This window comes from Rhinatrema bivittatum, chromosome 16, assembly GCF_901001135.1.
Source record: "Rhinatrema bivittatum chromosome 16, aRhiBiv1.1, whole genome shotgun sequence".
NCBI lineage: Eukaryota > Metazoa > Chordata > Amphibia > Gymnophiona > Rhinatrematidae > Rhinatrema > Rhinatrema bivittatum.
In genome coordinates this window covers 55334879-55360103 of record NC_042630.1, presented here as the reverse complement: position 1 = coordinate 55360103, position 25225 = coordinate 55334879, and the positions used below count along the sequence as shown (strand labels likewise).

Below are 25225 nucleotides of genomic sequence, written 5' to 3'. Positions count from 1 at the left end.
GTCTGTTTGAAGTGAGTCACGAAATCCTGCAAGTTGTGCAGCATGGCGTCCTGTTTCTCCCACATGGGAGAGGCCCATAGCATAGCCCTCCCATCGAGCAGAGACAAAATATATGCTACCTTGACGGCATCAGACGGGAACTGCCCTGGTAGCAACGTGAAGCGGATGAAGCACTGATTCAAAAACGCCCTGCACGATCTGGCATCCCCGGAGTATCGAGTAGGCGCTGGAAGCTGAGTCTGTGCGGGAGCTTGAACCGCCAGTGGAGGCGGGGGGTGGTGCCAGCGGTGGAGGATTGGCGTCCAAGCGACTGGCTAGGCGATCCACCGTAGCAGCCAAGACTTCCAGACATTGCTGTTGCTGCTGGATTCTTTGGGCCATGCCAGGGATGGCCTGCATAGGAGCGGAGTCCGCCGAGTCCATGGCCTTTGCAAACTGTTATGTTATGAGTAAAGTCAATAGTGGACCCTTGGGCCGGCTGAGGTGGACAGCGTCCACAGGAGTTAATAAGCCGGGAGGCGGCACTCAGCTGGAGCGGACTGGTGGCGTCTTCACCCTGGAAACCCGAGACCCCCCCAGGAGGAGCCCGTAGGGGTCCGAGTCGCTGGGACTTAGGAGAATCGTGAAAGAGTCCAAGGTTCGAGGCTGGCAGAAGACAAAGGAGAATCGTGAAGAAGACCAAGGTTCGTGGCTGGCTGAAGACAAAGGAGAATCGTGAAGAAGACCAAGGTTCGTGGCTGGCTGAAGACAAAGGAGAATCGTGAAGAAGACCAAGGTTCGTGGCTGGCTGAAGACAAAGGAGAATCGTGAAGAAGACCAAGGTTCGTGGCTGGCTGAAGACAAAGGAGAATCGTGAAGAAGACCAAGGTTCGTGGCTGGCTGAAGACAAAGGAGAATCAGGAACCGGAGCTGGAGTCAGGATATGTAGACAGCAAGTGGAGCCCAGAGCTGGAGCCAAGGCACAGCAGGACCAAACAGAACCTGACCTGGAAGCAAGGCACGGCTGGGACAAGCTGGAACCGGAGCTGGAAGCAAGGCACGGCTGGAACAAGCAGGAACCAGAGCTGGAAGCAAGGCACGGCTGGAACAAGCAGGAACCAGAGCTGGAAGCAAGGCACGGCTGGAACAAGCAGGAACCAGAGCTGGAAGCAAGGCACGGCTGGAACAAGCAGGAACCAGAGCTGGAAGCAAGGCACGGCTGGAACAAGCAGGAACCAAGGCTGAAAGCAACGCTGGGAAGCAACTAAGCACTTAGGAGAGCGACCTCGTTGCAAAGGCAAAGCAAGGAAGTCAGACGATGGTTTAAATAGCCAGCCAGCGTCTGACGTCAGGAACAGGGCGGTTCAGCACTTCCGGGTGCTGGACCTTTAAGAGCCCCCTGCTCACGCGCGCGCGTTGCCTGGCAGTGGGAGGAGTCAGAATCGTCCTTCGGCAGCGTCTCCACGTGGAGAGAGACGCTGCCATGCGGCCCTGCAGGCCCCAGGAGCAACGGATTGCAGCGAGACCGGGGGAGGCAGGAGAAAGGTAAGGACCCGGTCGCTAGCCTAGCGACCGGGACTGCAACATAGAAAACATCTATAAACCCTCTTATTTTGAGAGACCTCTAATGTGTAACCACATTTCACAGGTTTATAATTTTTTACAAGAAAATTGACTTTCTTGTTCCATGCATGCCAGTTATTGATTTTAATTTAATTAATTTTATTAACTTTGTTTTTTTAGTAGTTTGTGCTATTGTACTTATTCAATTACATACATTTTTATCTGTAAGCTGTTTTGACTCAAAGGTAAACTGGCATAGCAATCTTAGAAATAAATCAATAAGATGCCAACAGCAAATATTTTAAGAACAAATTAAAGACCTGTTTAAACAGATTTTTAAAAACACATTATTAATGGTTCTCAAGTGATGATTTAATCAGTTTTCTGATTTTATTTTCAATGATCATATTGTGTCTGTCCGGATAACGTGTACTGATTCAACATGTTTGTGTGTAAATTATTATTATTATGTAGGTATTAATTTGTGATCTACTTAGAGCAGTGATGCTGAATTAGCTGAAACTTAAAAGGTTTAAATTAATAAATAATTCAGTTCGGACATCAGTCTTCAAAAACAGTTTGGTGTCAAACATCCTGCATGTTGTTTATTTGATTTGCTATGCTTAACATTTTGGGCACGTTGGATTAGCAGTCTAAAAAGACAAACTGGGTTGGATAGGATTGGATTGGGATGTCAATACAAGTACAATGATTGATTTTAAGTCCTTCATTGGGACTAGCTGGAGGGTGACCTGCAGGTCAAGATTGAATCCATGTCTGCTTGAGGGTTTCAGTAATGGAATAAAAAGGGGAGATGTAGATTGGAATTGAGATGAATGAGCAAATATGGGGACTGGAGGGGGAAGGTATTTCAATACATAGGAAGCACAATGTGTTGCAGGACAGGGTTGAGGAACACTTGTAGACTTTGGGGATGGGTTTCTATAGTGGCATAGGAGAAGGTGCTGTAGCTCAGGATTATTGTGTATTTGCATAGATATCTATAGCTTATGTTTTTTCTTAATTTGAATATATGTGAATCATTAAATTATTGAATATCTATTAAAGATATGTTTACTTGCTCTCAGATGGAGTCTACGTTATTTTCGGCATCTCTTCGTCTTTTATTTTGCCATTCAGGAGATTAACCAAAATTTGGAGATATTACCCAACATCACCCTGGGCTTCCATATTACTGACTCTTGCACTGATGCAGGTTTTTCACTATGTGGTACTCTGATGATCTTGACAGGGATATTGAATCCTGTTCCTGGCTTTAGCTGTCACCAGCAAGGCCAGTTGGCTGGTTTAATTGGAAGCTTCTCTTCAGTAACATCACATGCAATTGCCAGAGTTACAGGCATCTATAGGTACCCACAGGTAAATCAAGAACTTTTCTCTCAGTATAATTGCTTGGGTCTACTGCATCCTTAACTGTTTTGTCTTGTCCTTGTTTTCACAGCCTGGTTTAATGCAGGTTATTTCTGGGTATGATAGCTTGCTAAAATTGTACAACTGATGCAGTAATTTTCCACCTAGATTTAGAACTATTATTAATCATGGTAGAGCCATCACAGGAAATTTATTTTGGTGAACACCATAGAAAAGCAAGCTTAAGATTACACAAACATGTCACCAGAATTGGGGCTTGCCTTGGTTAACTAGTTCACATCGACATAGCAAGATTAGACTTTGCCAGTCAAAACAGAGATGTAAGGACTTATTAAAGATATTTTTCTCTCATAGATAAATAACAGGTGAAAAGTCTTAGAAAATCAGGCACTAACCCCTAGATTAATCAAAATGCTATAATATTGCAAGCATAACACCCATGGTAAGAGAAAGAGGCATGCTTAGAATTACCACACCAGTAGTATCACATACCGTGTTGTAGTTTTTGTACCCCACGATACTTCTATTTCATGAGAGAGAGAGAGAGAGCGAGAGAGAGAGAGAGAGAGAGAAAGAGACTATTTCTAAGGTCCTCATAGTAGTCAACTATATCTCTACAGGGGAGCCAGCTAATAGCTCAAGGTAAGGTGTCAGTGGTGGTTTAGGGGCCAATTTTACATGCAGAGTGAAATGTACGAACCACACAGTTAACCTTGGTGATGTGAGGAAAGTCTCACAAAGATGAGATTTCTACTATGATATCTCAGTCTGTCTTGATGGTACCCTGTTAAAGAGTCCATCAAGTTAGGGTGAGAGAACATTTTAGAAATCTCATCTTTGTGAGACTTTCCTCATCCAAATGACATCAAATCTTCACTGAGGTCTACTGTGCTGTTTGCACGTCACACTCTGAATGTAAAACTGGCCCCTAAACCCTAAACCACCAATGACACTTCACCTCAAGCTATTAGCTGGCCTTCCTATAGTCAAATAAATAGTTGAATACTGTGAAGGCTTCTCTAGAGTCTCTCTCTCTCTCTCTCTCTCTCAAACCCCCCCCCCCCCCAACCCAGAAAAGGCCAAAATATAATTTGCAAAATGTATCGCAAATTGTGTTATGGCCTTTTTGGGCATATCATTTCAACGAAATTGCATAATTTGGAATGGTTCGGGAGAACCGAAAATGATCAAACTTTTTCTGAAGTTTTGGCAAAAATTAATTTGCAGGATAGTGCGCACTAACTTCAGATAGTGTGCACTAACGAGGCAGAGTTAGTGCGTACTATTAGGGAGCTAGTGCGCATTAACCCTAAAATCGGGGTTCTCGACAAAAAAAACCCAAAATGGTGGGAAAATGAAATTCCTGCAGGGGGGCCCCAAAATGAAGCCCAACATGATATTTAGACTCGAAGCACATCTCTATGCAGTAACTAAAGGCAGTGAATGCTAACAAAAAATGTTACCAATAAGTTAAAAAGTGTCAATTGGGGAGGAGTTCATTAGCCAGAGTTAAGGTTCTGCATTCCCTTTGACAGTCTCCTTCTAAATCGGAAGTAAGGAGACAGCCAATGGGAATGCAGAACCATAGCTCTAGCTAACGAACTGCTCCACAATTTAACCTTTTTAACTTATTGGTAACATTTTTTGTTACTGCACACTAACTTTAGTTAGTGTGCAGTAACATCCAGTTAGTGCGCCCTAAGTCATCTGGCAGGGGTAACTTTTAAAACAAAGGTAGGGTGTGGTCATTGTTAAAAAATACCATCTTAGAAGCACAGTCCAGATGTATTCCACTCATTAAAAAAGGTGGAAAGAAGGCAAAACGATTACCGGCTTGGTTAAAAGGGGAAGTGAAAGAAGCTATTTTAGCCAAAAGATCTTCATTCAAAAATTGGAAGAAGGATCCAACAATAGGATAATGCATAAGCGTTGGTAAGTTAAATGTAAGACATTGATAAGACAGGCTAAGAGAGAATTTGAAAAGAAGTTGGCTGTAGAGGCAAAAACTCACAGTAAAAACTTTTTTAAATATATCCGAAGCAGAAAGCCTGTGAGGGAGTCAGTTGGACCGTTGGATGATTGAGGGGTTAAAGGGGCACTTAGAGAAGATAAGGCCATCGCGGAAAGATTAAATGATTTCTTTGCTTCGGTGTTTACTGAAGAGGATGTAGGGGAGGTACCCATAATGAAGAAGGTTTTCATGGGTAATGATTCAGATAGACTGAATCAAATCACGTTGAACTTAGAAGATGTGGTAGGCCTGATTGACAAACTGAAGAGTAGTAAATCACCTGGACCGGATGGTATACACCCCAGAATTCTGAAGGAACTAAAAAATGAAATTTCAGACCTATTAGTAAAAATGTCTAACTTATCATTAAAATCATCCATTGTACCTGAAGACTGGATGATTGCAAATGTAACCCCAATATTTAAAAAGGGCTCCAGTGGTGATCCGGGAAACTACAGACCGGTTAGCCTGACTTCAGTGCCAGGAAAAATAGTGGAAAGTGTTCTACTCATCAAAATCACAGAACATATAGAAAGACATGGTTAATGGAACAAAGTCAGCATGGCTTTACCCAAGGCAAGTCTTGCCTCACAAATCTGCTTCACTTTTTTGAAGGAGTTAATAAACATGTGGATAAAGGTGAACCGGTAGATATAGTATACTTGGATTTTCAGAAGGCGTTTGACAAAGTTCCTCATGAGAGGCTTCTAGGAAAAGTAAAAAGTCATGGGATAGGTGGTGATGTCCTTTCGTGGATTGCAAACTGGCTAAAAGACAGAAAACAGAGAGTAGGATTAAATGGACAATTTTCTCAGTGGAATGGAGTGGACAGTGGAGTGCCTCAGGGATCTGTATTGGGACCCTTACTTTTCAATATATTTATAAATGATCTGGAAAGAAATACGACAAGTGAGATAATCAAAATTGCAGATGACACAAAATTGTTCAGAGTAATTAAATCACAAGCAGATTGTGATAAATTGCAGGAAGACCTTGTGAGACTGGAAAATTGGGCATCCAAATGGCAGATGAATTTTAATGTGGATAAGTGCAACATGATGCATATAGGGAAAAATAACCCATGCTATAATTACACAATGTTGGGTTCCATATTAGGTGCTACAACCCAAGAAAGAGATATAGACGTCATAGTGGATAACACATTGAAATCGTCGGTTCAGTGTGCTGCGGCAGTCAAAAAAGCAAACAGAATGTTGGGAATTATTAGAAAGGGAATGGTGAATAAAACAGAAAATGTCATAATGCCTCTGTATCGCTCCATGGTGAGACCGCACCTTGAATACTGTGTACAATTCTGGTCGCCGCATCTCAAAAAAGATATAATTGCGATGGAGAAGGTACAGAGAAGGGTAACCAAAATGATAAGGGGAAAGGAACAACTCCCCTATGAGGAAAGACTAAAGTGGTTGGGACTTTTCTGCTTGGAGAAGAGACGACTGAGGGGGGATATGATAGAGATGTTTAAAATCATGAGAGGTCTAGAATGGGTAGATGTGAATCGGTTATTTACTCTTTCGAATAGTAGAAAGACTAGGGGGCACTCCATGAAGTTAGCATGGGGCACATTTAAAACTAATCGGAGAAAGTTCTTTTTTACTCAACGCACAATTAAACTCTGGAATTTGTTGCCAGAGGATGTGGTTAGTGCAGTTAGTATAGCTGTGTTTAAAAAAGGATTGGATAAGTTCTTGGAGGAGAAGTCCATTACCTGCTATTAAGTTCATTTAGAGAATAGCCACTGCCATTAGCAATGATAACATGGAATAGACAGTTTTTGGGTACTTATGGCCTGGATTGGCCACTGTTGGAAACAGGATGATGGGCTTGATGGACCCTTGGTCTGACCCAATATGGCATTTTCTTATGTTCTTATGTTCTTCTCCAAAAGTTTCCCCAGTTCCTAACAAAACTGAATCCTTCTTCCTTGCACCATCGTCTCATCCACCCATTGAGACTACAGAGCTCTGCCTGCCTCTGGTGACCTGCATGTGGAACAGGGAGCATTTCAGAGAATGCTATCCTGGAGGTTCTGGATTTAAGCTTTCTACCTAAGAGCCTAAATTTGGCTTCCAGAACCTCCCTCCCACATTTTCCTATATAGTTGGTGCTCACATGTACCACGACAGCCGGCTCCTCCTCAGCACTGTCTAAAATCCTATCTAGGTGACACGTGAGGTCTGCCACCTTCGCATCAGGTAGGCATGTTACCAGGCGATCCTCACACCCACCAGCTACCCAGCTGTCTACATGCCTAATAATCGAATCACCAACTATGATGGCCAACTAACCCTTCCCTCCTGGGCAGTAGGCCTTGGGGAGATATCCTCAATGCGAAAGGACAATGCATCACCTGGAGAGCAGGTCCTTGCTAAAGGATCCTTTCCTGCTGCACCAGGTTGATGCTCTCCAATCATGAGAGCTTCTTCCTCCAAGGCAGCACCAGGGCAGCCAGTATGAAGTTGGGACTTGGATACTATGTCCCTGAAGGCCTCATCTATATAACTCTCTGTCTGTCTCAGCTCCTCCAGGTCTGCCACTCTAGCCTCCAGAGATCGGACTCGTTCTCTGAGAGCCAGGAGCTCTTTGCATTACATGCACATGTACAATTTCTCACCGGCGGGTAAAAAATCATACATGTGACACTCGATGCAAAAGACTGGGAAGCCTCCCTCTTGGTGCTGGACTGCTGCCTTCATCTCATATTTCTTCAGTTCCTACTTAAGTTTTAGTTTGCTAGAGGAGTAGGAATGTATCTAATTAATGTCCTTTAAATGTATTAGTGAATTCACTATGGGGCAGATTATCAATGGGTTACGCGCGTCTAACATCAGTTAGTCAGCCAGTGACTCACTGTTCTCTTGACTAACAAATGTTGTTACCTAATCAAAGCAAATCACACTACCTCAACACCTTTCCAAGGTGAGTGAACTGAACTTTTCAACCTTTTTACTTACATATACACTGCTCCTAGCTTATTTCTAGCTTCTGGCTACTTTTTTTTTTTAAATATACAAACACTCTAACTTCTGCTTACTAGCTGCCTTACAGACTTTTAAAAATAAACACACTAACTATAGCTTACTAGCTTCCTTACTGACTATTTAAAAATACAGTCTAACTACTGCTTATTCACTGCCTTACTGACTATTAAAAGCACAAACACACAAACACACTAAATAATATTCCCAAATAGTTAACTTTGCCCCAATACTTTTAAAAAAGACAATGTCCCAAGCAAAAACTTACTGATTCATTTCAGCCACCAGCAAGGTGATCCTCTCCTCTCAGTGCTCCCATGGGCAATCATTCTGCTATATTTATAGCGGAATGAAAAATCTAGGGCAATGATAAGAAATAATACATTACATGTACCATCAACAGATCATTATCTTATTCGAGTATTAATGTATTATTGGGTAAAAAAATAATAGCACAGAAAAATATACAATGCAACTATATTCAGAGGCATTTAGCCAGAAAACACACAAGTTATCCAGCTAAATGCTGACATTTTACTTTTTGTTCTATCAGCTGGATATCTCATTATCTGGCAAATATTTAGCCAGATAAAAATGGGGACACAGAGAGGGCATTACCGGGAGGAGTTAAGATAGCTAAACAAGTTATCTAACTCTGATATTCAGAATTACAGGCCAATACAGTAAGGAGCGGTAGGAAGGTACCTGTCCTTTCAAATGGCGGTAAGAAGGTACCTGTCATTTCAAATGTCATTTGAAATGACAGGTTCCAGGAAGTGGATGGTTCTCCTACGCTCGGGCATTGCAAGTCCCCCCCCCCTCTCCCGAAGCAAGGCACAGGGTGAAAATTAAAACAAAAGTGAATAAAGTGTAATAAAAGTAAACTTACTGCATGTGAATTTTCTTTGAACAGTCCTCTCTCTCCTCCTCCCGAGGCACGCACCACGGCTCCCCTGCCTCCCGGGGGCAGCCGGCGGTGAATGAATGCAGCCTGTGTATGCCTGTGCGTGCAATTTGGGCGCTCAAGGCGTGATGTCATGACGTTTGACATCACGGCGTGTGACGTCGGTGTTCCATATCTCCCATCCCCCACCACGCTGGCAAAGGCCGGCTGAAAGAGAAAGGATAACCTTCCTCTACATGAAGATCTAGGGGCAACGTGTTCCAAAGTAAAGGAGTAATTTGCAGAGTCCATTAACCGCACTTCTTTAGCTGAAATGACAGCAAGCAATGCCTGAATGCCAAAGTGTTAAAGGCAACCAGCTGCATACTCATGAAGAACAGACTCTAGGGCCTTAGGTCCAAATCCTTGAGGGGCCTTAAAAACAAGCACCACAGTTTTAAATCGGACATGCCAGCAAACTGGGAGCTACGACACCCATTTGGCAATTGTGCATCTCCCCAGTGGTGATCAATCCCCATTCCCGCACAATTGGGGAATGGGGATTGACATCCCTCCTTCCCCCAGTGCTCAGACCACACTATCACACCAGTGATCATGCCCACTAGTGGACAACCGGGCCACTTCCCCCGGGGGCAGCCGGCGGCGAAAGCGGCTTCCAGCAGCCCCCGCCAGCGAAGGTGAATGAATGTGTGCCTGTGCGTGCAATTTGGGCGCTCAAGGCGTGACGTCATGACGTTTGGCGTCACGGTGTGTGACGTCGGTGTTCGCTAATGCACTGCCTTGAGCGCCCAAATTGCATTCATTCACCTTCGCCGGCGGGGGCTGCTGGAAGCTGCTTTCGCCGCTGGCTCCCTCTGCCTGGATGAATGCACGCCCACCAGCTCCCTCCGCCTGGATGAATGCACACCCGCCGGCTCCCTCCGCCTGGATGAATGCACGCCTGCCGGCGCGTACGGGCGTGCATTCATTCACTCACCTTCGCCAGCGGGCGTGCATTCATCCAGGCGTATGGGCGTCCATTCATCCACCTTCACCGGCGGGGGCTGCTGGAAGCAGCTTTCGCCGCCGGCTGCCCCCGGGAGGCAGGGGATCCGCAGTGCGCGCCTCGGGAGGAGGGGAGAGAAGACTGTTCAAAGAAAATTCACATGCAGTAAGTTTACTTTTATTACACTTTATTTACTTTTGTTTTAATGACATGTCGAGCCGATTTTCGCCCTGCGCCTTGCTTCGGGAGGGGGGGATTTTGACCGGAGCCTGCCTATTGCTGTCACACCACACTAACGCCAGGGTAAGGGTCCCGGGGGGTGAGGGGGTCGTTTGCCCATGAAATTTCGTCTCTCTGACCTGACGCTCCACACCAACGCAGGGGTAAGGGTAGGCGGTAAGTTAGCAGGTTAAACACACGGCAAAACTGCAGGTTAAAAAGGCGATAGTCGGGGCGCACATTACTGTATGGGAGGGAATAGCTAATCAGAGCATTTACATCTCATATACATGCTGCGGGCAGAAAGGGTTACCGGTTGATTTAAAGAAGCGGTAAGGATGAGTTAAAAGGGATAGTGAATCGCGGGTTGGACTTACGCGGCCAAATTATTGGTTAAAAGCAGGTTAGAAGCAGGGTAACCGCAGCCGCGCTTTACTGTATCGGCCTGTTAGTCAGGTGACATACAGCTAACTCTGGTCATGCCAAAGAGCTATCCTAAAGTTAAGAACATGATTTGCCATCCTGGGTCAGACCTAAGGTCCATCAAGTCCTATATCTTGTTTCTAACAGTGGCCAATCCAGGTCACAAGTACCTGGCAGCATAGTTCCCTCTAAGCTGAGTGCATGAACAAATTGTTCATATATTTTAGAACATCGCTCACAGGTTTACATGGTCATTCACATACATTTTTCTTTGGGCTATATATGCAGAAATGCAGCACTAATAGTGGCACTAAAAAATTGTTGGTTTTAGAAAACTGTTCCTCACAGGAAACAAATGTGCACACGGCTAGTTATTCCTTGGAGGGAGCATTGCCTGGTAGGGTCCCAAAGATCAATGGATTCCATGCTGCCCATCCCAGGAATTAGCAGTGGATTTTAATAAGTCCATCTTAATATCTTTAAGATAGTGGCCTTATTCAATTGTTCCGCTGCACTCCTGAATATCCCTCCAAAGTTTAAGTTTATCAGATTAACTTTGCAATCCAGCCAGTGACTGAATATTATACCCTGATTGTTTTGATTTTTGCTCAGAAAATGTCTTAGCAATAGGGATGTGAATCGTTTTTTGATGATTTAAAATATCGTCCAATATATTTTAAATCGTCAAAAATCGTTAGAGGCGATATATAATAGGAATTCCCCCGATTTATCGTCAAAAATCATAAATCGGGGGAAGGGGGAGGGGAAGGGGGAGGGCGGGAAAACCGGCACAATAAAACAACCCTAAAACCCACCCCGACCCTTTAAAATAAATCCCCCACCCTCCCGAACCCCCCCAAAATGTCTTAAATTACCTGGGGTCCAGTGGGGGGGTCCCGGTGTGATCTTCCACTCTCGGGCCACGGGTGCGTTGATAAAAATGGTGCCGGCGCTACCTTTGCCCTGTCATATGACAGGGCAAAGGTAGCGCCGGCGCCATTTTGGTTCCTCTCCCCCGACGTCACGAGCGTAGGAGATCGCTCCCGGACCCCCGCTGGACCCCCAGGGACTTTTGGCCAGCTTGGGGGGGCCTCCTGACCCCCACAAGACTTGCCAAAAGTCCAGCGGGGGTCCGGGAATGACCTCCTGCACTCGAATCGTGTTGCCGTACGGCCGGCATCATTTTGCAAAATGGCGCCGGCCATATGGCCATATTGCCGTATTGCAATATGACAGGGCAAAGGTAGCACCGGCGCCATTTCTATCAATGCACCCGTGGCCCGAGAGTGGAAGATCACACCGGGACCGCCCCACTGGACCCCAGGTAATTTAAGACATTTTGGGGGGGTTCGGGAGGGTGGGGGATTTATTTTAAAGGGTCGAGGTGGGTTTTAAGGATGTTTTAGTGTGCCGGTTTTCCCGCCCTCCCCCAATTTACGATTTACATGATATTTAAAAAAACAAAACCGTGTCGATCCGATTCCCTCCCCCCCCCCCCAGCCAAAATCGAACGTTAAGACGATCGATCACACGATTCACATCTCTACATAGCAATATGCTGGAAAAACTTAATATTGTTGCAAAAGTGAATGTACAATTACACAGAACTTATGAAACATAAAAATGTATTATCAATATTTTTGTGAGGCATCAAACTTGGAAATGTATCGATTGATTTTTTCTGGTGAAATTCTCCACCCAATGTCATCATATGCCAGTCTTTTATAAATTTGTCATTAAGTGATAAACAATTCCATTTTCAAAGATGTGACTCAAAAACTCAAAACTCAAAATTGTGGAACACCCGAAGGAAAGGTTACCAGCTGTTTCCTTTTAATTTAGGGCAGGCTGAGGCAGTCCTTGTTTTATCCTATTTCATGCATGGATACCTTTCCATTGGACTATCTTAATATAGCTTTGAGTAGCCTTTGGGTTATTTTGCCTCCTTATGGTGCAAGCATTTTCATTTCTTATTTTTACCACTTTGAGATTCCAAGTTCTCTAATAGTAAAATGAAGCAAAGCAAAAGTCCCAGTGGATCCCTTGTACTTATGTGTGTGACTGGTTTAATTAGTGTGTCTGCATGTTTCAGCACAAACTTCTGTGCAGCATAGAAACTGATTGAGGTAAGAATTAAATAAATGAAGAAAGAAAGAAACAAAGACAAGCTCTTCTGTTTGACCTTGGTTCATATTTTTTTTTTTGTTTTAATCACAGATCAGTTATGGATCTATGGATGTTCTCTTCAATGACCGGGTTGACTTCCCATTCTTTTATCGCACGGTCCCACAGGATCAATCTCAGTACCAGGGCCTGATTCAGCTCCTGGACCTCTTCCGATGGACCTGGGTGGGGATTCTCACTTCAGATGACGACAGTGATCAGAAGGGCAGTGAGGAACTGAAGAGGGAGATTATCAGGAGTGGCGGCTGTGTGGCTTTTCTGGAAAGGATACAATTTTCCTATGATTTTAAGGTTGAACAGTATTCAAAATTTAAAAAGATTACTGACATGATCGACAAGTCATTAGCTAAGGTTATTATCCTCTACAGTACTAACAGTTACATGGTGATACAGTTCTGCATGCCATGGTGGAAAATGAATGCTGACAAAGTGTGGATCATCTCTGCTGCCTCATCTTCCCTTGCTAACATAGATTTCCCATCCAGTGCCACTGCTTCAGCCTGCAGCACATTCAATGGCTCTCTAGCATTTGCTATTCCTAAAGGAAAGATTCCAGGATTCAAGGATTTCCTCTATAAACTCCATCCAGCCTCATTTCCAGACCTCTCTTTTCTGCGACCTCTGTGGAGGTCTGCTTTCTTCTGTGAGCTTTCAAATGGGAGTGAACCTTCACGTTTACGCAGCTGCACAGGGGAGGAGAATCTGTCTAACCTTGCATCTCGGCTATTTGATGTGAATAATTTTCAGTTCACTTACAGTCTTTACACCGCAGTCTATGCACTGGCTCATGCTTTGCACAACATGTACACAGCCAAGTCTCAACATGGGGGGAATCTAAAACTGGAATTTCAACCATGGCAGGTAAATCCTCCTGATTGATTCTTTTAAGAAGAATGCATTTGTTTTTTTATTGTAATATTCATTTTGTGCAACGTAGTTAAATGAGAGAGGTATACATTGGTATAGAAGAGAGAGTAAAATAGATCCCTGTACAGACAAATTGCCCTTTTTTTCCACCAGGGGTGCCAAGCAGTTGTCAGTAGGGATGTGAATCATTTTTTGACGATTTAAAATATCGTCCGATATATTTTAAATCGTCAAAAATTGTTAGAGGCGATATTTAATAGGAATTCCCCCGATTTATCGTCAAAAATCATAAATCGGGGGAAGGGGGAGGGGAAGTGGGAGGGCGGGAAAACCGTCACACTAAACAACCCTAAAACCCACCCGACCCTTTAAAATAAATCCCCCACCCTCCCAAACCCCCCCAAAATGCCTTAAATTACCTGGGGTCCAGTGTGCGGGGGGTCCCGGTGTGATCTTTTACTCTCGGGCCTCCGGTGCGTTGTAGAAATGGCGCCGGTGCTACCTTTGCCCTGTCATATGACAGGGCAAAGGTAGCGCCGGGACCCCCCTCTGGACCCCCCTCTGGACCCCAGGTAATTTAAGGCATTTTGGGGGGGTTCGGGAGGGTGGGGGATTTATTTTAAAGGGTCGGGGTGGGTTTTAGGGATGTTTTAGTGTGCCGGTTTTCCCGCCTTCCCCTGATTTACGATTTACACGATATTTAAAAAAACAAAACCGCGACGATCCGATTCCCTCCCCCAGCCGAAATCGATCGTTAAGACGATCGATCACACGATTCACATCTCTAGTTGTCAGTAGATAGAATTATAGACAATGCTGGGGAGGAGCCAACTGTCATGGTACATGTGGGCACAAACATAGGAAGATGTGAAAGAGAGGTTCTGGAAGCCAAATTTAGGATTTTAGGTAGAAAGCTGAAATCTGAACCTCCAGGGTGGTATTCTCTGAAATACTTCCTGTTTCACGTGCAGGTCCCCAGAGGCAGGTTGAGCTCCAGAGTTTCAATGCATGGATGAGACGATGATGCAGGGAAGAGGGATTCAGTTTTGTTAGGAACTGGGGAACCTTTTGGGGAGGGGGGAGACTTTTCTGAAAGGATGGGCTCCACCTTGAGAGTGGAACCAAGCTGCTGGCACTAACTTTTAAAAAAGAGATAGAGCAGCTTTTAAACTAGAACAAGGGGGAAAGCCAACAGTCACTCAGCAGTGCATGGTTTGGAGACATGTATCCTTGAAGGATACTAATGAAACAGGAGAGTTAGGGCATCCCAACCGAGAGGTTCCAATAAAAGTAAATGTAGTCCATGTATCTATATTTAAAAAATCACCTGAGCTAAAGATATCCAAATTATCCCTATCAACTGAAAAGCAGGTTGTTAATACAAATAAAAAAAACATACTTTGAAATGTCTGTATGCCAATGTCAGAAGTCTATGAAGTAAGATGGGAGAGTTAGAGTGTATAGCAGTAAATGATGAGATTGACATAACTGGCATCACAGAGACCTGGTGGAAGGAGAATAACCAATGGGACAGTGCTATATCAAGGTATAAATTATATCGCAATGGAAGTGTGTATCAACTTGGTGGGGGTGTGGCACTTTATGAACGGGAGGGTATAGAATCCAACAGGACACAGATCATATAAGAGACTAAGGGGTAGATTTTTAAAAAAAGCGCGATCGCGTACTTTTGTTTGCGCCTGCTGCGCAAACAAAAGTACGCTGGATTTTATAAAATACGCGCATAGCCGCGCGTATCCTCTAAAATCCTGGATCGGCGAGCGCAAGGCTGCTGATTTTGGGCAGCCTGCGCGCGCCGAGCCGCGCAGCCTGCCTCCGTTCCCTCCGAGGCCGCTCCGAAAACGGAGCGGCCTTGGAGGGAACTTTCTTTCACCCTCCCCTCACCTTCCCCTCCCTTCCCCTACCTAACCCACCCCCCCAGCCCTATCTAAACCCCCCCCCACTTACCTTTGTCCCTAGATTTACGCCTGAGAGAAGCAGTCGTAAATCTACGCGCGCCAGCGGACTGCTGGAGCGCCGTCTTCCGACCCGGGGGCTGATCCGGAGGCTTGGACCATGCCCCCGGGCCGGCACCAGACCCCCAGTCCCGCCCCTGAAATGCCACGTCCCACCCACGAAACGCCGCTTCATCCGGTCCCGCCCCCGACACGCCCCCTTCAAAAAACCCTGCTCGCGTAAATCCGGGCGGATTTACGCGAGCAGGGCTTTTAAAATCCGCCCGTAAATGTTCAGTAGAATCTATGGTTAGAAATCCCATGTGGTTTGGGTAAGAGTATAGTGATAGGAGTATACTATCATCCACCTGGACAAAATGGTCAGACAGATGATGAAGTGCTAAAAGAAATCAGGGAAGCTAACCAATTTGGCAGTGCAGTAAAAATGGGAGATTTCAATTACCGATAATCCACTGAAGCATAAACATAAGAACATAAGAAAATGCCATACTGGGTCAGACCAAGGGTACATCAAGCCCCACATCCTGTTTCCAACAGTGGACAATCCAGGCCATAAGAACCTGGCAAGTACCCAAAAACTAAGTCTATTCCATGTAACCATTGCTAATGGCAGTGGCTATTCTCTAAGGGGGTAATTTTCAAAAGGATTTACATGCGTAAATGTGACTACTATTGTAGCAATTTTCAAAAGCCATTTACCCGCTAAAGTGCACTTATGCTGGTAAATACTAAGGATTAATGGCAAACATTGTAGCTGTTTTCAAAAGCCCACTTACTCGGGTAAAGAGCATTTACATGTATAAAACCCAACTTTAAGCATGTAAATGCTTTTGAAAATCAGGCCCTAAGTGAACTTAATAGCAGGTAATGGACTTCTCCTCCAAGAACTTATCCAATCCTTTTTTAAACACAGCTATACTAACTGCACTAACCACATCCTCTGGCAACAAATTCCAGAGTTTAATTGTGCGTTGAGTAAAAAAGAACTTTCTCCGATTAGTTTTAAATGTGCCCCATGCTAACTTCATGGAGTGCCCCCTAGTCTTTCTACTATCCGAAAGAGTAAATAACCGATTCACATCTACCCGTTCTAGACCTCTCATGATTTTAAATATCTCTATCATATCCCCCCTCAGTCGTCTCTTCTCCAAGCTGAAAAGTCCTAACCTCTTTAGTCTTTCCTCATAGGGGAGTTGTTCCATTCCCCTTATCATTTTGGTTACCCTTCTCTGTACCTTCTACATCGCAATTATATCTTTTTTGAAATGCGGCGAACAGAATTGTACACAATATTCAAGGTGCGATCTCACCATGGAGCGATACAGAGGCATTATGACATTTTCCATTTTATTCACCATTCCCTTTTTAATAATTCCCAACATTCTGTTTGCTTTTTTGACTGCCGCAGCACACTGTACCGACAATTTCAATGTGTTATCCACTATGACACATAGATCTCTTTCTTGGGTTATAGCACCTAATATGGAACCCAACATTGTGTAATTATAGCATGGGTTATTTTTCCCTATATGCATCACCTTGCACTTATCCATATTAAATTTCATCTGCCATTTGGATGCCCAATTTTCCAGTCTCACAAGGTCTTCCTGCAATTTATCACAATCTGCTTGTGATTTAACTACTCCGAACAATTTTGTGTCATCTGCAAATTTGATTATCTCACTCGTCGTATTTCTTTCCAGATCATTTATAAATATATTGAAAAGTAAGGGTCCCAATACAGATCCCTGAGGCACTCCACTGTCCACTCCCTTCCACTGAGAAAATTGCCCATTTAATCCTACTCTCTGTTTCCTGTCTTTTAGAAAGTTTGCAATCCACGAAAGAACATCGCCACCTATCCCATGACTTTTTACTTTTCCTAGAAGCCTCTCATGAAGAACTTTGTCAAACGCCTTATGAAAATCCAAGTATACTATATCTACCGGTTCACCTTTATCCACATGTTTATTAACTCCTTCAAAAAAGTGAAGCAGATTTGTGAGGCAAGACTTGCCTTGGGTAAAGCCATGCTGACTTTGTTCCATTAAACCATGTCTTTCTATATGTTCTGTGATTTTGATGTTTAGAACACTTTCCACTATTTTTCCTGGCACTGAAGTCAGGCTAACCGGTCTGCAGTTTCCCGGATCGCCCCTGGAGCCCTTTTTAAATATTGGGGTTACATTTGCTATCCTCCAGTCTTCAGGTACAATGGATGATTTTAATGATAAGTTACAAATTTTTACTAATAGGTCTGAAATTTCATTTTTTAGTTCCTTCAGAACTCTGGGGTGTATACCATCTGGTCCAGGTGATTTACTACTCTTCAGTTTGTCAATCAGGCCTACCACACCTTCTAGGTTCACCATGATTTGATTCAGTCCATCTGAATCATTACCCATGAAAACCTTCTCCATTACGGGTACCTCCCCAACATCCTCTTCAGTAAACACCGAAGCAAAGAAATCATTTAATCTTTCCGCGATGGCCTTATCTTCTCTGAGTGCCCCTTTAACATCCGCAAGTACTCAGACACAATGGTGCATGACAAAACTCTGATCCACTGAGAATTTCAAACAGTTCTATTTATTCAAGTGTATCAAATGTTAAAGTGGCAACTCCATCAATGATAACAGTAATTTCTTAAAGTCCCCCGACACGGTCCCGTGTTTCGCGACTGCTGCATCGGGAGGGACCAAGGTAACAATAACAATCTGCAATACAATAAAGTGCATAAGAAGTGGAGCAAATAAGGCTACGATAGTTATTTCATTGTAAAAGCACATACCTGTAGGAGTAATCACTGGAGCGCAAGCGCCCTCAAAAGATGACAGCCATTTAAACCAGAAAAAGGCGCGAAGGAAACCCTCTCGTGAGACCCAATCAGATCACGTTAAACACCAGATCACTACCCTCAGTAAAAAAGGTGCCACTCAATATCTTTATTAAGTCCTTTGGGAGAAACAGTGTCAAGGGTGAAAATCCATCTTTGCTCCCTCCAACCCAGTATACTGAGGAAGTCCCCTCCCCGGTGGGGGCGTGTGACCATCTCTAAATCTAGGAAGGAGAGAGCAGAGATGGAGTGGCCACTCTGTGCCCAATGGGATACCAGGGGCTCGTCCATTCTAAGGGACCGGATATTCGAGCAATGTTCTATAATTCTGGTCACGCCTCACCCCATTATGCCTCACTTTTACACACTTCCTAAGATTCATAAGACACTAGTGCAGCCCCCCGGTCGCCCTATAGTCTCAGGCATCGGCTATCTTCTTGAGCCTTTGTCTCAATTCGTGGACATTTTCCTAAAACCATTTGTTCCAAATATCCGCTCCTATGTCAGGGATTCATCCCATCTAATTTCAATATTAGCACAGTTACAAGTTCCCTCGGTTAAAATGTTCTTGGTAACTTTTGATGTGGTCTCACTCTATTAAAACATTCCGTAGGGTGAGGCTCTACAGGTCTTAGCAAACACCTTAGACACACGCCCATTACCACGTCGTATCTCTACGTCATTTCTTACTCAACTTTCTGAATTAGCCCTGACAAAGAACTTTTTTCAGTTTCAAGACACAGTGTACCAACAGATTAAGGGGACGGCTATGGGGGCCACCATGGCCCCCAGCCTAGCATGTTTATATATGGACAATTTTGAAACAATGCATATTTACCCGGCAGACTGGTCTAAATTCATACATCTTTGGCTGCGTTACATCGATGATGTATTTGTTATTTGGACTGGCTCTGATATCCAGTTTTTTATGTTCTTGGATTGGGTTAATTCTTTAAACTCTAATATTCAGTTCAATTTTTGTATCCATCCCACGCAGATTTCCTTCTTGGATGTCTTAATTTCGTTAGTTGGGGATCATTTTGAGACCACACTGTTTCGGAAACCAACTGATCGCAATACTTTATTATCCTATCAGAGCTGTCACCCTAGGTCCCTTCGGGACAACATACCGACGGGCCAATTTTTAAGGCTACGTCGCCTTTGTACCTTTCGAGCTGACTATGTCCGCCCGTTTCTGGATCGTGGCTGTCCAGTGCAGGTAATAAAGAAGGCATTTAAGCGGGCCCTTTATATACATCGGGATTGGCTATTTTTACCATCTCCCAGCTCAGATGACACGGCTAACAACTGTATTTTACCCTTCTCTACTGTAGGAAAAACAATAGCGAATATGATTTGGCGCCATTGGTCAGCACTATCGTTAACGGACCTCCTTCACAGTCCTCTTCGTTTTACTTTCCGGCGGGGTAGAAATCTTAGGGACCGTTTGGTGCACACAGTAGCCCCCCATTTAGAATACTCGTCTAGTAAGAGGGGTACCCACAGACTGTATGGACACTGTACGATGTGCAGCCACACAGATACTTTTTCAGAGTTCACACACCCCACGACTGGACGTGTTTTTAAATTGTATTCACACTCTGATTGCACCACAAAAGGTGTTATCTATGTTATTAAATGCCCTTGCGCTTTGTTATACATAGTTAAAACCTCCAGAATGATAAAAACAAGAATTATAGAACATTGCTCGAATATCCGGTCCCTTAGAATGGACGAGCCCCTGGTATCCCATTGGGCACAGAGCGGCCACTCCATCTCTGCTTTCTCCTTCCTAGTGTTAGAGGTGGTCCCGCGCCCCCACCGGGGAGGGGACTTCCTCAGTATACTGGGTCGGAGGGAGCAAAGATTGATTTTCACCCTTGACACTGTTTCTCCCAAAGGACTTAATAAAGATATTGAGTGGCACCTTTTTTACTGAGGGTTGTGATCTGGTGTTTAACGTGATCTGATTGGGTCTCACGAGAGGGTTTCCTTCGCGCCTTTTTCTGGTTTAAATGGCTGTCATCTTTTGAGGGCGCTTGCGCTCCAGTGATTACTCCTACAGGTATGTGCTTTTACAATGAAATAACTATCGTAGCCTTATTTGCTCCACTTCTTATGCACTTTATTGTATTGCAGATTGTTATTGTTACCTTGGTCCCTCCCGATGCAGCAGTCGTGAAACACGGGACCGTGTCAGGGGACTTTAAGAAATTACTGTTATCATTGATGGAGTTGCCACATTAACATTTGATACACTTGAATAAATAGAACTGTTTGAAATTCTCAGTGGATCAGAGTTTTGTCCTGCACCATTGTGTCTGAGAGATTTCAATTACCCCAATATCGATTGGGTAAATGTAACATGAGGATATGCTAGAGACAGTAAGTCCCTAGATGTTATAAACAACTGCTTCATGGAGCAATTGTTTCAGCAACAAATGAGAGAGGCAGTTATTTTTTATTTAATTTGGTGAGAGATGTAACGGTGGTGGGGCCACATGGCAATAGTGATCATAACATGATCAAATTTGAACTAATAACTGGAAAGGCGACAATAAGTAAATCTAGAGCTCTAACACTAAATTTTCAAAAGGGAAACTTTGAAAAAAAATAAGTAAAATAGGTAGAAAAATACTGAAAGGTGCAGTTGCAAATGTTGAAAGTGTTCAACAGGCATGGACATTGTTTAAAAATACAATCTTAGACACGCAGTCCAGGAGTATGTCACACATTAATAAATGTGGAAGGAAGGCCAAATGATTACCAGCATGGTCAAAAGGTGAGGTGAAAGAGGCTATTTTAGCCAAAATAAAATCCTTCAAAAATTGGAAGAAGGATCCATCTAAGAAAATAGGAAAAACTATAAGCATTGTCAAGTTAAGTGTAAAACATTGATAAGACAGGCGAAGAGAGAATTTGAGTTAGCTGTAGAGGCAAAAACTCATAATAAAAACTTGTTAAATATATCCAAACCAAGAAAACTCTGAGGGAATCTGTTGGACCGTTAGATGACCTAGGGATTGAAGGGGCTCTTAGGGAAGATAAAGCCATTGCAGAAAGATTAAATTAATTCTTTGCTTCTGTTTTTACTAATGAGGATGATAGGGAGATATCAGCTCCGGAGATGATTTTCAAGAGTGTTGAGTCAGATGAACTGAACCAAATCACTATGAACCTGAAAGATGTAGTAGGCCAGATTGACAAACTAAAGAGTAACAAATCACCTGGATCTGATAGTCTGCATCCTAGGGTTCTGAACGAACTAAAACATTAAATTTCAAATCTATTAGTTAAAATTTGTATCCTAGCATTAAAATCATCCATTGTACCTGAAGACTGGAGAGTGGCCAATGTAACCCCTATATTTAAAAGAGGCTCCAGGGCGATTCGGAAAACTATAGACCAGTGAGCCTGATGTCAGTGCTGGGAAAAATAGTGGAAACTATTCTAAAGATCAAAATCAGAGCATATAGAAAGACATGGTTTAATGGAACACAGTCAACATGGATTTACCCAAGGGAAGTCTTGCCTCACAAATCTGCTTCATTTTTTTGAAAAGGTTAATAAACATGTAGATAAAGCTGAACCTGAAGATGTAATATATTTAGATTTTCAGAAGGCATTTGACAAAGCCCCGCATGAGAGGCTTATAAGAAAACTAAAACGTCATAGGATAGGAGGTGATGTCCTTTCATGGATTAAAAGCTGGTTAAAAGACAAGAAACAGAAAGTAGGGATGTGCATTCATTTTCAATGCATTGGCAATCTGCAACACATAATTCCCTATTCGTTGTATTCATGGGTTCGTGAAACGTAACGCAATCCCCCATGAATACAACATATCATAATAGTTTCATTCTTTTGGCTCGCAGTGATTTCTTAGCAGCCGTTTGAAATAGGAAATAGCAAAAAGCAGCCCTTTCCTGTGAGTCATAAGTGACCTCACAGCCCTGTCATAGAGTGGGTCAGACAGGTTGGCAAGGAGACCAGAATGCAACCTACCAGAGCGAAGCAATGTAAGCATTTTTCTAATGCAGCCAATCGCCGCTCTCACTCAGTGCTATGTGACACTATTCCTGATGATGTAGCGCTATTTAAACATTAAGAATGTGGCATGCCATGCAATTTCTTGGCAGGGATGGTCTGGGGACGTGGTCCAGGGAGGTGGCTGAACTCATAGCTAGTCTGAGTGTCTCAAATCTGTATTCAATTGCTAGCTACTTTGATAGAATTTTCCATTGAAAAAGATATTTGTTCAATATTGCTGCAGTGCTGCCACCAGCTAGCCATACTTTTTTTGACCACACTTTTTTTATTGATCTGAGACGGTCTCTCTGTCTGTGCCACTGAGAAAAGCTGCTAGCAGTGGCATTTTTCTGCTTATTTTACCCTCTGGGGTAGGTTGCAAGCAGGATTTGGGTGTTGTGGGTGGGAGATATATTCAATTGCTAGCTACGTTGATAGAATTTTCCATTGAAAAAGGTATTTCTTCATTTTTGCTGCTGTGCCAAGCAAGCCATCCTTTTTATTTAACTGCAGGGTTTTTTTTTTTTAATTGAAATCAGGCTGTCTCTTTGTGCTCTTTTAACCCAAGAAGACAGGGCACTCACTGGGCATCAGTGGGTACTGGGCAGTTTTGCTGACTCATGTATATTGGGACAGCAGTGCTCTCTGAAGCCAAATCCCCAGTGGGCCCCTTTTTTAGTTTCAAGCTTGGTGCATGCACATACAGTGGACCCATTTTAAGTGTACATCCAGGCACAGTCTCTTGGGCCTGGGGGCAGTTTTGCACACTCACGTATATTGGGACAGCGGTGCTCTCTGAAGCCAAATCCCCAGTGGGCCTCTTTTGTAGTTACAAGCTTGGTGTGTGCACATACAGCAGTCCCAGTTTTAGTGTAAATCCAGGCACAGCCTCGTGGGCCTGGGGTTGGTTAGCAGTTTCACGTATATTGGCACAGCGGTGCTCTCTGAAGCCAAATCCCCAGTGGGCCTCTTTTGTATTTACAAGCTTGGTGTGTGCACACATTCAGTGGTCCCGGTTTTAGTGTATATCCAGGCGCAGCCTCGTGGGCCTGGGGGCACTTTTGCAGATTCACGTATATTGGGACAGCAGTGCTCTCTGAAGCCAAATCCCTAGTGGGCCTCTTTTGGAAATAATTCTTTTAATTGAAATCCCTAGTAGGCAGTGACATTAAATCCATAATGTCAGGGAAAGCTAGACATGGTCAAGTGATTGGGCTGGCATAGGAGGCACTTCAAAAGGCAGTGTCAGTCCCCGATTAAAGTTAAAATTAACAATACATCACTGTTTCACATTAACATCAAACACATAAATGTTACATAAATATTGCAACAATCCCTAATTACAATGTAGACTTATCCATTTAATCCTATTACAATGTAAACAAATTATTTCAAAAGCACTTTTGTAGCAGATATTTCTATTCATCAGTGTTTCCTAAACTTATCATATTCCATGTGCCTTTCAATGTTAATCCCTTTTGATCTTATTTAATGAATGTCCCTTATTTAACAAATGTTAGGGATTGTTGCAATATTTATGTAACATTTATGTGTTTGATGTTAATGTGAAACAGTGATGTATTGTTAATTTTAAAACATTGTGTGTTATATGATGTTTAGATGAATGAATGAATGAATGAGTGTGTGAATGTTTGGACATATAGGGTATGTTTTATGTGTTTTAAATAATATAAGGAATAAAATTTGAAATATTTAAAATGTAAATACGGGTATACTATTTGTGAATCTATCAGTTAAAATACCTGTAGTTAACCTAGTACAGGAAAATATATTTTTTCATCCACTGTCCTGGCCATAAGCCCCTACAAGGGCCTGACCTCAAACACTGTGCCTGTCTGAGTTTAGTTCTACTATTTCTAATTTCAGTTTCATGTAGTTGTGCATCACTTCTTTCCAGAATATTCTTTTCCTGTTTTGCAACATTTGGAATGTAAGAACATAAAAAGCTGACTTCAGATGTTTTCAGCTTGTCTAGTTCATATGCTCAATAGTTTTCATGACCTTTATAAAATAGTCCATTTTCCCTAAATCTTTCTTAGATTCCAACATTAATGTTTCTAGTACTATAGGAAACTGGTGGTAGTTGCACTAGTTTATCCTCTGTGTTCCCATAGCTTACAAAGGCACTGTGTAAACTATAAAGACAACATGGGCTGATATTGAAGATTTGGACTTGAGTAGAGGTTTTCTTATTTCTGAGAGCTCTTCATGTTCCTTTGTCATCAGCTGAATTGCATAAATACAGTTAATAGCTTCTGGGTATTTACAGGGCTTGAACTCTAATGCTGTGCCTGTCCGTCCAGGCCTTACGTCCCTATGATGGCTTGACCTCTAATGCTGTGCCTGTCTGTCCAGGATTTATGTCTCTATCCTTGAAGGATGTGCCTGTCCATCCAGGCCTTATGTCACTAAAAGGGATTGGCCTCTAATGTTGGGACTGTCCTTCCAGGCTTTACGTCTCTACAAGGGTTTGACCTCGAATGCTGTGCCTGTTTGTCCAGGCCTTATGTCCCTAAAAGGCTTGCCCTCTAATGATGTGCCTGTCTCTCCAAGCCTTACATCCCCAGGAGGGCTTGACCTCTATCCTAGAATGCTGTGCCTGTCCGTCCAGGCCTTATGTTCCTAAAAGGGCTTGACCTCTAATGCTGTGCCTGTCCATCCACATTTGGAAAGTAGGAACATAAAAAGCTGACTTCAGATGTTAATAGCTTCTGGGTATTCAAAAATAATCTCCATCTCATTTCTTGTTTCACAAATGGTAGTCTCTATTGCTCTAAAAGCATACTCTATTGAATTATTACAAGGGCTTGACCTCTGTCCTCGAATGCTGTGCCTGT

General features: G+C 43.3%; 1 protein-coding gene across 1 annotated transcript in view; it reads left to right on the top strand.

Annotated features, from left to right (window-relative positions):
* Positions 1-2388: 2388 nt before the first annotated feature.
* LOC115077698 (vomeronasal type-2 receptor 26-like) overlaps positions 2389-25225 on the top strand; it is a 76165-nt gene continuing 53328 nt past the window's right edge. The window contains exons 1-3 of the mRNA XM_029579989.1: positions 2389-2408; positions 2631-2922; positions 12693-13520. Of these exons, the coding sequence (XP_029435849.1) occupies positions 2389-2408; positions 2631-2922; positions 12693-13520 (1140 nt within the window). The remainder of the gene's footprint in view (positions 2409-2630; positions 2923-12692; positions 13521-25225) is intronic.